The sequence below is a fragment of the Chenopodium album genome, chromosome 8, assembly GCF_948465745.1.
Source record: "Chenopodium album chromosome 8, dcCheAlbu1.1, whole genome shotgun sequence".
NCBI lineage: Eukaryota > Viridiplantae > Streptophyta > Magnoliopsida > Caryophyllales > Amaranthaceae > Chenopodium > Chenopodium album.
This window is the reverse complement of record NC_137841.1, coordinates 68,622,039-68,637,310: the sequence shown is the minus strand read 5'-3', so window position 1 is coordinate 68,637,310 and position 15,272 is coordinate 68,622,039. Positions and strand designations below refer to the sequence as shown.

At 34.1% G+C, this 15,272-nt stretch overlaps 1 protein-coding gene across 1 annotated transcript; it reads left to right on the top strand.

Annotated features, from left to right (window-relative positions):
* The first annotated feature begins 339 nt into the window (after nt 1-339).
* On the top strand, nt 340-4,133 carry LOC145555413 (uncharacterized). Its single transcript, XM_081617157.1, has 2 exons — nt 340-666; nt 3,375-4,133. Exons 1-2 carry the CDS (start codon nt 340-342, stop codon nt 4,131-4,133), a joined length of 1,086 nt encoding a protein of 361 aa, XP_081473283.1.
* The last annotated feature ends 11,139 nt before the right edge of the window (nt 4,134-15,272 follow it).

Genomic DNA, 15,272 nt, shown 5'->3' with positions numbered 1-15,272 from the left:
AAACGACTACTGACATCAATAACAAAATCATCCCAATCTACAGCAGAACGAGCAGACAAATAACTAGTGACCCAATTCTCAGCCTTAGCAGTCATGTTAAGAGATGCTAAATCTACCTTTTGATTATCAAGAATCTTACAAAGATTAAAGTATTTAGTGCACTTATTAATCCATAGTCTAGGATTACTACCATCAAACTTAGGAAATTCAAGTTTAGGATTATACCCCAGCTTTGGTTGAGCAGATGCTGGTCACATAGGATTTGTGCAAATGATTCTACAACACAAGCCAGACTTAGCAGAAGAGCTCGATCAATCAAAACGATGGTCACCACTACACATGGCCTCGTCGAAAGGGCACTTGGAGATAGTCAATTTGTTGTTAGAAGCAAATCCTAAAATGCCCGTGATATTGATGGTAGCAGTCCATATTTCCGCCATATATGGACATACTGGTGTTCTTGCTGTTGTTCTTCGGGCAAAGCCACAGGCAGCTCTGGAGCTCACTAACGCCGGCGAAACTGTTTTTCACTTGTGTGTCAAACACAATCGGCCTGAGGCTCTTAAGTATTTGATAGCTTTCACAGATAATGATAAAGTGCTCAACTCCAAGGACAATGGTGACAATACCATCTTACACTTAGCAGTGGCTGCTAAACAACATGTGGTACTCCTAAATTCCTTATATTTCATTCTTCGTTCTGTTTATCATTTTTTTTTAGAGAGCCACAAGAGCAAGGGTGAGAATCGATCCCAAGATCTCTTGAAACTGGGAAAGAACTGAAACTCTAACCAGTAACCACTTGAGCTATCCCTCACTCGTAAATTTGAAAATTGAAAATTATAATCATGTCCACAACCTTTATGATCAATTTCGAACTTTATACTTAGTGGATCTAATTAAATGTAGGTTTAATTGTTTTAGATCGAACAAATTTAGGTTCGGATCCACTACCTAAAATATAGGTTTGCACCTGAATCTTATTAGACCTGAACTGGATTCAACACATTGTCATACCTAATTAAGACTAATTCAACAAGGTTCCACACACCTATTTTATTTTATATCACGTAGTATATTTTGTTAAGAGTATTTACTGTATAGTGATGTACTCTATTGGCTTGATTTATTTTGTGCGATAAGTCTTCTATTTGTGGGCTAAGGCGGTTGCTACACCTATGTTTATGTTACTCCTGCTTAGGTCTTGTTCTATTCACCTTAAAAAAAATAATATTCAGTAAAATTAATTTCAGTTCAGTAAAATTAATATCAGTTTATTAAAAATAACACTAATAAAATTCGGCCATAAGCCGTCGCAATTTTTGGAATTAGCGACCGCCATAAGCCGTCGCTAAAATTTTTTTTAAAAAAAAAACAAAAAAAAAAAAAGAATAATCGCACTACTGTACCCACTACCTCACCAACCACCGAAACCACCTTCACCCACTGCCAACCCAAACCACCTTTACCCACCACTTCTGCCCACCCTAACCACGGAAACCCACCGCCGCTCACTTGAAACCACCTAACCCACCACCACCGCCAACCCAAACCACCTTTACCCACCACAACTCCCCACCCTAACCAGTAAATCAACCGCCGCTCACCTTAAACCACCTCAACCCAACACCGCTCACTCGAAACCACCTCAACACCACTCACCCGAAACCACCTCAACCCAACGCCGCACACAAAATTATAAAAATTAAGAAAATTACCCACAAAATCAGAAATAAAATTATACAATAACTATACAAATTACAGAAAATTACCCACAAATTAGAAATAAAACAATAATATAGATCTTTCAAAAATTATAAACTAAAATTACAATAAAACAACACAAATTAGAAATAAAACAATAATATAGATCTTTCAAAATTAAAAACTAAAATTACAATAAAACAATTATACATAATCAGAAATTAGAATCAATAAATCTAGATCAACAATATAAACTAAATTAGTTATCAGATCTAGAAAACCTTGACTTCTCTTAGGCTCGTTCTTGTGACGGTGGAGGTCTTGTTATAGTGTGTGGTCGTGACAGTGGCAAGCAGCGTGGAGGAGAGAGAAATCGTCGGTGAAGCTTCTGATTTGAGCCAAAGCTTGAATGAGCAGTGATTTTCGGCTTCTTTTTCTTCAAGTCTCAAGTGCTTTGCTTCATTTTTCGGAAGTGAAATTCATAGAATTAGGAGATGAGAATGAAAGAGGAGGGGCGTGAGAAGGATAGAGTGGAGATAAGGAAAATGGAGGAAGAGGGTCGGCTGAGAAGAGAGGAAGAGAGAGAGAGAGAGAGAGAGGAAAGAGAGCGACTGTTAACCGAAAAAAAATAGGGTTAGTTTGAGTTGGGAAGCTTGAGCCCCTTATATACCCTATTTTAAAAATTAGTAAATAAACAATTACGACCGCTAAAACGGTCGCAAATCTGCGACCGCCTTAAAAATGGTCGCAAATGTTATAATCTGCGACCGCTTTATAAACGGTCGCAAATATTATAATCTGCAACCGCCTTAAAAACGGTCGCAAATTGCGACCGTTTCTATAACGGTCGTAATATTCGCCATTTGCGACCGTTTTTTGCGGTCACAATAGAATTGTTTTTATTTAGAACTATTTTTAACATGTATATTATTTTAAAGAAATTTTTAAATACCCTTGCGACTGTTAAATAGCCTAAAAACGGTCGCAAATCTGCGACCGCCTTAAAAACGGTCGCAAATTATAATATTTGCGACCGTTTTAATGACGGTCGTAAAAAAATGGTCACAATTTGACCGAATTTTAGTAGTGTAAGTTTAGTTCAGCAAAAATGATTTCAATTCAGTAAAAATAATTTTAGTTCAGCAAAAATAATTTCAGTTCAGTAAAATTAATTTCAGTTCAGTAAAAATAATTTCAGTTTAGAAAAAATAAGGTGAAGAGAACGGGGCCTAACTGTGAATAATCCTAACCAAGGAAATCAATTTCTCAAAATTTCGAATCTTTATATAATCATAGTTAATACACTTTGACTTTTTTCACTATTCATATAATCGTTATGATGACTTGATTAATTTACTAATTATATAAAAAAAAATTAAATGTTATTGTATAAATGTTACAATGTATACTTTCATAATGTATACATTGTTGAATTCGTTACAATGTATACTTTCATAATGTTAATTTTTCTAGCATATAATTAGAAAAAATTATTGGGAAAAAACCGTGTCTCGACCTGTGTGTTTGGTCAAATTGTAACACCTAAAAAAACACGGTGAGAATCGTCGTAAGATTCTAACTAGGGACATTAAAAAAAAAAAAAAAGTTTGATTGCATAAGAATGTTAACATGCCCTCTCTTATGTTTTCTCCTCATTGTTATGCATGCAGGTAGTAGATATCTTACTAGAAACAAAGATGGATAAAAATGATATCAATAGAAATGGCTTTACAGCGATGGATCTTTGTAGTCGGAGTACGAAAGAAGAGGTTGATATTAAGATTTGGAAATCCCTTAAGCGTGCCAAAGCATCAAGAAGAAAGGATACAGTAAATAGACACCGAGATTGGTTAGAGAAGCAGCGGAATGCTCTAATGGTGGTAGCCTCCCTGATTGCAACAATGGCTTTTCAAACCGGAGTTAATCCTCCAGGAGGTGTTTGGCAGGAGGATGATGGTACTACTCACAAAGCAGGCAAGTCCATTATGCAAGCAATGGATTTTGTGAGATATAATAGAATGGTGATTTATAACACAGTCGGACTGTTTTCATCTCTATTTGTCATTCTTCTCCTTATAAGCGGCCTTCCTTGTAAGCGACTTTCTGTGAGCGTTTTGATGATAACCATGTGGATTGCCGTAATAGCAACAGCATCGACTTACACTATCTCATTAATCTTTCAAGCAAATATTGGTGATCTTCTTTTTATGACCAAAACCGATCAAAACAACTACACGAACGCAAATAAATACAAACCAGTTACTAAAGTAGTAAATATATCTCTTGGAACTTGGATCATCTTTTTGGTAATTTTGGTCCTTGCACATTTTATGCGCACCATAATCAAGCTCGTCAAGGAAATGGTACAATCAGCGATAAATATATGGGATACGAGCAATGGAAGGAGCACAAGACCCCCACCAGTTTAAGAACTAGTAATATTTCTGTATTCATGTTTAGATTTCCAATTATGTTTGTGTTTGCATAGCAATCAGAGCATTCTGTTTATGTGTAGTATGTGAACCTTTGAATCTACTTGTAATTCGTTGTGCTAAGCCAACAAAGGGTGAGCCTTGTGTAAGTGTTATGCTTTGAATTAAATCTGTCAAATTTTCTATATGAAATTAGGTTATATATATATGAAATTTATTAGGATATATTATATTATTTTCCCATTATTATATTATATCAATCTTACTCTATCTAAACTTTTAAGGATGATTCTACTATGTCATCCCTAAACAAAAGGATCATAACATGATGATGTATCATGATATGGTTGGTTAATTTTTCCTTTATTTTTAAAAGACCAAATTGCTTTACCACACTCAAATCGATCAATTACAAATTTTGTGTCACGGCATAAGGAAAACCGATATAAGCCCTGCCTCATGATACAAGGAGAACCAATTTTTTCTGCCTCCTAATCTGGGAGAACCAAAATATATTGTCTCAAAAACTTATTTAAAAATAAATAAAAATACAAACTGAAAGGTCTTTGTTTTCACCTCGTCAACAACACAAAACTCACAGAAAATCACCTTGCATGATTATATTGGAGCAAGGAGCACAACTGCACAAATCACAAGCAACTTAATCTTATTCTCAAAGAGTGACAAAAGCCACGCATGATGTAATTGCATCTAGTCATCACCAACAAACATTATCAAAGCATCAACAATAGAAAGTGTGAAAATAAATCTACATATTTTTGGCTAAAGGTTTATCCCATTGAATTTTCTAACCCAACAGCAGGGGGAATTTTTGTGAACACTTTTAAGATTGTCAAATTTGTGGGAGAGAGATAATAGAATGTCTTTATAATTATTGATCAACATTAGAGTATCTATACTGTATAAAACATATGCTCAGTAGATGGGAAACAATAATCATTTTAAAAGTTATATTGAGAAATATTCATTCAATAATATTTTAACATAAATAATATTAAATATATTATTCTCCTAATAATAATAATAATAATAATAATAATAATACGAAAAATATATTACACTTATATATTTTCCGATAATATTAATTATCCCATAACACAATCTAATTCCATTATACTCCGCTTTACTTTATATTCATCTGCATACCTAGATATATTGTGATATAGAGCGATGAAAAACTTTTGTATACACCTGTTTTACACTAATACTAGTGTACATCGAGTAGTATAAGGGTAACTTTTAGCTAATTTTAGGGTAACTTTTTGCCTTTTTTGGATAACTTTAAATATAATTTTTCTATAAATAGACAACAATAAAAGTTTTAAAAAAGTAATTTAATTACATTCAATCACTAATAATTGATTTTCAGTCATTTAAAATGTTATTCTTTACTAAAACGTAGATAATTTTTTATTTGTATTGGGTTAATTTTATGCATATTGAGGTAACTTTTATTTATAGGATTTTTGATTACTTTATGCTATTTTTGTAATTGATGTACTCTAATTATTATAAACTTGATTTTTAAAGTTTGTGTAGAGCCATAGGGGAATGAAAACTTTTGGTTAATTTGATCTATAAATTTCTACAAGAGAAAAACCGTTTAATCCAGTCTTTTATGCGTCAACGCTTACTAAGTCAACACTAGGTTTTTCTCCTGAAGTCCTTTATACGCTTATTAATTAATTGGTTAGTGTATATGTTTACTTTTCAACAATATAACTACCGTTTACTCGTATTTTTCATCCGTCAACTCTTACTAGCTCGACCCTACTCCTGTCCTTACACGTTGATATTTATGTGCAATCTTACTACATTTTTTTTTAATTGCGGACTTTTAGATAATTTTTTAGGGATACTCAGTCAATTCCCCAGATTTCTGAGGGTATAATTGTCTTTTCAAGTAGCAGTGGAGGGGTATATGCGTCTTTTCATGTACTAATTGAGGGGTATATGTGTAATTTCCTCACCAAATAGTAAAAGCAAAAAAGCAAACAGTAATTAGACAGATCACCAAAAAGTACTGAATAAATGACCCTGCCTTTTTGTAGAAAATACATGTAAATACATGTATTAATCCTGTACATACATCTCTGCTGTATGCATATTCTTTTTGTTTATTTTCTTTGTTGTTAACAACTAGCTTTTGTCTCTTGTAAGCTGAGCTGTATTTTTTGCTTAGGCATGTAGGGTTGGTAAGTTGTCCTTGTATATATAGCATCTCAGTAGGTTAAAAAGGCCAAGAGCCGCAATACATAGAAATCAATCAAGATTTGATTTAATCATTGTTAGTGGTTTTCCATAAACAACCCAAAACAAATACAGAAAGATCGAAACTTTACATGGTATTAGAGCAGCAAGGTTGAAAAGCTTGAATCTTTCACCTTACTGTTTCAAAATCGAATCAAAAACAGAAGAATTTCTTGATCCTTGACGGAATGGCAGGGCAAGATAAGGATACAAAGAATGAGAATGGATATGCAGATCCATTGTTTCTTGCAAACTCTGATAATGCTAATATTCCTCTTGGGAACATTACGTTTAATGGAGAAAACTTTCTTAACTAGAGCAGGAGCATCAAGCTTGCAGTGGGATCTAAGAATAAGCTTGGATTCCTCGAAGGAAAAGTGAGTAAGCATAAGACTGAAGATCCAAGGTATGATCTTTGGGTAAGAAATGATTACATGCTGAGAGGATGGTTGTGCAGGTTTATGGATGAGAAGATTGCCAATAGCTTCACATACATAGACTCTGTAGAGAAGCTCTAGAATGAACTCAAGGAGAGATATGGAGAAACGAATGCTCCTCTTCTCTACTCTCTGAAGAAACAAGTTAAGAACCTTGAACAAGAAAATATGCCAGATCTGAGTACTATTTCAAGATAAAACGGATCTGGGATGAAATACCAGATGTGGAAGGGTTTCCTGAGTGCACTTGTACTGCTATGAAGAAATTCACCTGCCAGCTGCTAAAGAAGTTCTTGGAGATACAAGAAAGGAACAAGGTGATAGATTTCGTGATGGGATTAAACAAAAAAAATGAAAACATTGTTGGGAACATAATGGAAATGGACCCACTTCCAACTCTGAATAGAGCATTTCATTTGGTGCGGCAGGCAGAGAAGCAAAGACATATAATAGAAGGGAAGAACACGTCTCAGTCAAGTGCATTTGCTGTAAACAAAATGAATCAAGGAAGAGGGGCCGGAGGTTTTCAAGGTAGGGAAACAAGAGAAATGAAGATGAAAAAATGGTGTGAACACTGCAAAATGAAGGGACACACAATTGATGGGTGCTTCAAAATCCATGGTTTCCCAGATTGGTTCAAGAACGATCCAAAAGGAAAGGGTGGAATGAAATGTGCAGCCAATGCAGGAAGAGATGAGAGTGACTATGAGCAAGATGATCCACTGGAGAGTACAAGCAATGATGGAAATATAGGAGATGGGAAGCCAGACAGTAAACATGTAGCTGTTGTGGCGCAAGAAATGATGAAGATGTTCAATGCTCACCAATCCTCTAGAGCAAGTTGCAGTAAGATGGCAAATTTTGAGGGTATAATATTAGTCTCTAATGCTGTAATTTTTTCAAAAGCATATGGGAAAGAAATTTGGATTATTGATTCTGGGGCATCTGATCATATGTGTGGTAATGAAAAGGCTTTCACTTGTTTTAGACCATTAAGAAAACCTGTGAAGGTAGGATTTCCAGATGGAAATGTGAAAATAGTTGAGAAAGTTGGAGAGGTGAAGCTCTCAAACAAACTGATCTTGCATGATGTGTTATATGTAGAGGAATTTAGACACAATTTGCTTTCAATAAGTAAATTAATTGAGACTAGTAAAGTGGGTATAGTGTTTGATTCCGAAAGTTGTACTTTATAGGACCTTTACTCTAAATAAGTTGTTGGTAGAGGAGTGAAGGAGAACGGACTGTATAAACTAGTGGTGCAATCAGATGGAAAGCATGAAGCTCTAGGAGAGAAAGGAAAGAAGGAAAGCAATAATGCAGTAGTTGTGTGTGATCAAGATGTAAAGCTTAATGTTTTACATGCTAGATTAGTTCATAGTTCTGTCTCTAAAATGAAACATATTGATATTTGCATTTGTAATTCTACGAAGGATTTTTTTTGTGATGCTTTTTGTCTAGGAAAACACCATAAGCTTCCTTTCAAGCTAAGTAATGCAATTGCGAATGGAATTTTTGAGCTTATCCATGTGGATTTATGGGGACCATATAGAGTCCAAACTGTTACAAGTGAAAGATACTTCCTTACTATAGTTGATGACTATAGTATGGGAACTTGGACACATTTGTTGTCCTGTAAAGAACAGGTGAGAGAAATTTTGCAGACTCTCTTTAATTACATTGAAAATCATTTAAATGTGAAAGTAAAGACTCTTCGAAGTGACAATGGAACGGAACTGTTCCAAGCAGAATGCAGAAACATGTTCCGTGACAGAGGAATAGTACACCAAAGAAGTATTGCTGGAGTACCTCAGCAAAACGGAAGATTAGAAAGGAAACACAGGCACTTAATTGAGACAGCAAGAACCATGAGAATATGTGCAGGGATGCCTCGATATTTATGGGGTGAATGTGTGATGGTTGCTACACATATTATCAACCTCTTACCTAGTTCTGTATTAGGCTGGGAAACACCTTATGAAAGATTGCTCAAAAGGAAGGCAAACTATGATCACTTGAGGATCATAGGGTGTCTATGTTATGCATCAAATACAGACAAGAAACTAGACAAGTCTTGGAACAAAAGAGTGAGGTGTGCATTAGTTAGATATGCTAGTGAACAAAAGGGATATAGAGTATTCGATCTTGAGAAGAAAAAGGTGTTTGTAAGAAGGGATGTTGTCTTCAAGGAAAACATATTTCCATTTCTTATTTCAAATCAGAATAAGGAAGGGAAGAAGAAAATGCTGGGAGAATTTTCTGATGAAACCGAAGTGATAAATCTGACAACAAATCAGAGAGATCCTTTGATTGAAAAGATTGGTGATGAGCCAACCTTCAACGAGGATGAAATAGCGGAGGAAGAAAATGATATGGAGGTAGAAGAAGAAAACGTGAACCCGGATGATGAAATGCAAGAAACTGATGCTGTAGTAGAAAGTGAACAAGAAAATGTTGCTGAAGATGTTCAGCAACAGAATGAAGAATTTAAAAGAAGTACGAGAGAATCTATCATGCCACATAAGTTTAGAGATTATGTCTGTACACTTCCAAGTAGGAAGGGTGACTGTAACATGGCAGATAAAATTGGATTCACAGCTAGGGAACTTAGTGACTCGAGCTCATATTCCAAGGAATATGTAGGATCTTTGAACAATGTGTTCAAAGTAAAGGAACCACACAGTTACAAAGAAGCGAGAAAAGAGATAGAATGGGTGAATGCAATGAACAAGGAGATAGAAGCTCTAGAAAAGAACAAAACACGGGAAATGACAACTTTACCAGAGGGGAAAAAGGCAATAGATTGCAAGTGGGTGTATAAGACAAAGTTCAAGAAAGATGGAACAATTGAAATATTGAAATCTAGAGTGGTGGCGAGAGGAGATAGGCAGGTGAAGGGAAAGGATTACAAGGACACATTCTCACCAGTAGCAAAGTTCACCACAGTAAGAAGTTTGATTGCTTTAGCTTCTGCTCGAAATTGGAGTTTATACCAGCTGGATATAAACAATGTATTCTTGCACGACTTTTTGGAGGAAGATATATATATGAAGCCACCACAAGGATATACTAAAGGGAAAGAAGGTGAGGTATGCAAACGGAAAAAGAAGTTATATGATCTGAGACAAGCATCTAGACAGTGGAATCAGGAGCTTACCAGATTCCTCAAGGCGTTCGGTTTGGTGCAATCAAAAAGAGATCACTCACTCTTTACTAAAGTGAGAGATGGGAAAACTACAATGGTGCTTGTTTACGTTGATGATATGTTAATCACAGGTGATGAAGAGAGCTATATTGCAGAATTAAAGAAAGGTCTTGACAAGGCATTCACAGTCAAGGACCTCGGTCACATGAAATATTTCTTGGGAATAGAAGTCTCCAGGAACGAGGAAGGAATCATGCTAAATCAAAGAAAATATATCAATGATCTGGTGGAAGACACAAGTCTAAAGAACAGCAAACATAGCAAGTTCCCTATGCAAAGGGGACTTAAACTATCTATTGATACAGGGGACGTGATGCCACATCCTGAACAATATAGAAGAATCATTGGTAGGCTGCTGTCATATCTGAGATTAACCAGACCAGATATTTCTTACTCTGTACAGCAGCTAAGCCAATTCATGCAGGAACCTAGAAAGCCACACTTTCAAGCCACGCTACATGTGATTTCTTACTTGAAGGGAACAAGTGATTGGGGATTGTTCTATCCTTCAGGTTCTAAACTAAAGCTTACAGGGTTCTGTGATGCTGATTAGGGAACATGTGCGTTCATTGGAAGATCCTTAACAGGTTATTGCGTGTTCCTAGGGAGTAGTCTTATTTCCTGGAAAACAAAAAAAACAAAAGACAGTTTCAAAGTCCTCAGCAGAATCTGAATATCGAATTATGTCACATACAACTAGTGAATTGGTGTGGTTAGATGGTATACTCGAAGATATGAGAGTTTCAAGAAAACAACAATTTTGCGACAGCCAAAATCTTTCGCAAAAATATAAAAAACCGTCAGTAAAAATAGTTACGACAGTCAACTGTCGTAATGGGTTTGTCGTAGTTAGACCTGTCGCAGAATTTCATTTTTATGATAGTTTGACTGTCGTAAAGAATTATTACGACAGTTTTACTAATTTCAGCGACGGTTTTATATTTTGTAGCTAAATTTAATCTACGACAATTTAAAATCGTCGTAAATTACGACGGAAAGGAAAGCTGTCGTAAAAATGTTTTTAGGTAGCGACGGCCGGTCATCATAAATGGTCGTCGCAAAAAAAAAAAAATAATAATAATAATTAACGCACCACCACCCCCACTGCAACCTTTCCTACCACCATCCACTCACACCAACCCACTCTTCCCACAAAATTACATAAGAAATATTAAGATCTAAAAATTAAACCCAACAAACAAAAATCAAACACAAAGATAAATGAAAATATAAGATAAAATCAACAAAATTTACAAAACATCAAACAAGAAATACAAATATTACATCAAATAATAAAAACTTATAACAAAATCGAATAAAAAGGAATGAAAAAAAGACATTATTGAAAAATAGTACAAGATTTTAACAAAATAGCCACAAAAAGTCAAACAAAAAAGAAAACCACAACAAAAAAACACAAATTAAACAGAAAAGTAGGCAAAAAAATACTGAAATTAAACAAAAAAAAAAATCAAAAATTAAACAAAAACTACAATAATTACGAAAATACAAAAACAAACATACCTTCAACCAAAATAGCCACAAAAATGAAACGAAAACGAAAAATAAAACAACTTCCATGGTCAAATTTAAACAAAAACCACAATACTAAAAAGGAAAAATTAAAATATACAAACTTACCTTCGAAAATTTCATCTTCTTCGAGTTTTCATGGTAAATCTTGACCATTAAAAGTCCAGATCTAGAATTTTTATGGTCAAATTCGACCACATAAACTCCAAATTCACGAGATTGGACCTCAACACCTCAACTCATGAAGTTTCATGCTTCACCATTGCGAAAGAAAGAGAAAAAAACCCTAAGAAATTTCCTCCTCTTTCATTTATTTTTACATGATAATGAAAGAGGAAAGAGTAGCATAGAGAAAAGGTGTAGAAGAGTACAAAGAAACCGAGAGAAGATGGAGATATGGAGAGAGTAAATGAGAAATAGAGAGAGGAGGAGAGGAGCTGAAAATGAAGAGAGGAAGAGAGATGAGAGAGAAACTAATTCATCATATGTGAAAAACGGCCAAATAATATTAGGGTTTGGTGTGGGCTTGAATTGGGTATTTCATTATAATTAATTTATTGAAAAAAAACAACTTTACGACAACAATAAGTTTTAAAAACCGTTGTAAAGATATTTTTTGTACTCATTTTTAATGTCTATTGCGACAGTTTTATTGGCCAAAAACTGTCGTAACTTAAAAACAATTTATTGTACTAAAGATATTATTCAAATGTTTTATAATTGTCAAATATTTTAATTGGTTGTAATTATTAATATGCTTCCTCCATACATGTTTGTTGAGAGTTGATTAGAGTTTGAAAACGTGCTTATTAAAATAATTTGAACACAAAGATTAGAGAAAGGTTGAGTACTACGTGTATCGGTGTATATTCCCCTGAAAAAAAAAAGTACTACGTCTATAGATTTATTTGATTTGTTTGTTCATCTCCATGGCTTAATCTCTTCCTCAAAGTATGTCGGTGTTATTAATTTAAAAGAAAACAGACAAATTAAACAAAATCACCTCAATGTATCTGTTATTTTTTTAAAATCATCCTCTCTATGTACAGAGGAACAAAATCAATAAGTAAATGAAACCAAACTTAGGAAAAAAAGAAATCAAATTTTCATCCAATTGATAAAGAGGAGATATTATGTTTTAAAGGATCCTTCAACATCTTTGATTTTTTTAATTTGACTTTGATTTTTTTTGAACCTGCTTTATCCAAAGTCTAGATACGCCGCCAATGCCCAAATTCCCTTTCCCACCCCAAAAAACATCCCAAATATCCTTTTTTCATCCTCAAATCAATCATATGGATATGTTTATGAAGATTTTGAGTGGTTTTGGGGGTTGGAGAAAGCAGATGAATGGTTTTGGGGATGGGGGAGAGAGACTTAAGGTGGTTTCAATGCATAATTAAATAAATTTCCCTTACTTTGTCATTAAGGGTATATGGTGAATTTTTATAACAACTAAGGGTTATGTGGTGAATTTGAAAAATCTCAAGGTTATTTGGTGAAAATGAAAATTTTATAATGGTGGTTTAAAATTTGACTATCATAATGTTTTAATGATTATTTAGTTCATAAATTACACATATGTTTTTACGAAGTAACAAATTATATTACTTAATTGTTGATATAATATAATATTATCAACATTTTTTTATTTATCAAAATTTTAATTTCATTTATGTAATTTTTATTTTTCTTTTATGTAGAATTAAAATTTTAAAAAATTGTATTTGCATTGTAGACATTAGAAGACTAACTGTGTTCATACTATAATGTGAAAAAATGAACCAATTATATTATTTATCATTAAAAATAACATTGTAATCATATTCAAACAACCACCATAAAAACTTCCCAAGCAACAAATGTTTTATAATCAGCTCAAATTGTGACCTTTTACATCACAATTTTAATAGACAAAACTTACTATAATGTTTGCTTCGTATCATAAATTCATGATGCATGTATAATGTACGCTTTTGAGAAAATTTACAATGTTTCGCTACAACTCTCTGGATATTAATCCAACAGAATGTGTGACTTAGTCTCAATTTGATTACTACCAACATTGGTCGGACCACATGTGTAAATTTAATGATCTTTCCCTATAATAGACGAAAAGTCATGCATAATCGGCTTATTTGCAAACCATAAATTTTTGTGTACGAATTCCTTAGTAAGTAACGCTGGGATAAGACACGATGAGAATGACACCTTAAAATTTCGGTTACATGATTATAACCAATTTGATATAGATGTTAAGACAATCAATTATCAAATTCTGCAAGAGATGTCAATGTGTGGTTCCTATAGGCGATGCACGATCCGTATAGTTGATCCCTTCAAAAAAAAAAAAAAAAAAGCGAAATGAACATTATTGTATAAAAATATAAAGAACATGTAGTTAAAGTGAAAAGAACATGTTATAAAATTGTAAAGAATATTGCATAGAAATGTTAAGAACATTTAGTTAAAGTGAAAAGAACATGTTGTAGAATGTTAAATAATGTTCTTTATCTTCATGTTCTTTGATTGTCAGTATGTACTTTTATTTGTGACATAATATTAATTTTTTATTTTGAAATGTTCTTTGAATTTTGTCTTTAGATTATATATGGTGGTTGAATAAAAATAATGTTCATAATATTAAATATCATTATAGGTGAACAAAAATTCGGGTCGGGTCGGGCCGGGCCTTAACATAATATCTCGTGAACTAACTCGAAAAAATAGCTGGCTTTTCGAGCTTTTTTCGGGTCGGGCCGGGCTTGGAAGCATTATGCAGTCACCGTTACATGTTGCGGCTAATTTTGGGCATGTAAACTTTACCGAGGAAATAATAAAGCAAAAGCCAGAACTAGTAGAGGTGGTTGATCAAATAAAAAGATCATCACCCCTACACATTGCATCTGCCAAAGGGAACTTGCAAATCGTCGAAGTCTTGCTTGCGGTGAATCCGAGCATTTGCTACACACATGACCAAGATGGTAAGACGCCTGCTCATGTAGCTGCCATAAATGGTCAAATTGAAGTGCTTAGAATTCTTCTTAAGATGGAGCCACAAGCGGCTTGGGAGCGAACTATTGGTGGTGAAACTGTTTTACATTTGTGTGTGAAACATAAACAACCAAAGGCCTTGAAGTTTTTGATAGAAACAATGGATGATGGTGAGTTGCTTAACTTCGATGATGCACTTGGCAATACCACACAGAATATAAGATCTAAATAATTGTGTTGAAATTCAGCAAGCCAACCTATGGAATCGTTTAGTGGTCATTTTGATTTAGCGAAATAATTTGGCATGCAACCTCATCGATTCTTTATTAAATTATCAAGATTTTGTGACATGCAAAACCATGAAGTGAAATTATACAAAATTGTAACCCATCTAAAACATAATGTATGTAACATACCTTTCTAATTAACCTAAGATCCTATATGTACGACTTTTCTATATGTACGACTTTATTGTCTATTATTAAGATAAAAACACGAATGTAAAAGTAAAGTAAGAGAGAATGCAAACCTGAGGAGAGAAAGAAGCGAAGAATTCCGGTGACTCGACTGCACCGTCGGAATTCAACACCTCCAACTCTTCCCTAATTTGGTTGATTATTTTGATTTGCACCCAGAATATGGAAGCGTAAATATACCACAGTGCATGAATTCCTTCCCATATATACCACACAGAAT

What these genes read in the sequence shown, in the direction of transcription:
- LOC145555413 (XM_081617157.1), top strand. Translation starts at nt 340, where the DNA reads ATGGCCTCGTCGAAAGGGCACTTGGAGATAGTCAATTTGTTGTTAGAA. An exon ending in TGGCTGCTAAACAACATGTG is followed by an intron (nt 667 to 3,374) that starts GTACTCCTAAAT and finishes TTATGCATGCAG; the next exon opens with GTAGTAGATATCTTACTAGA.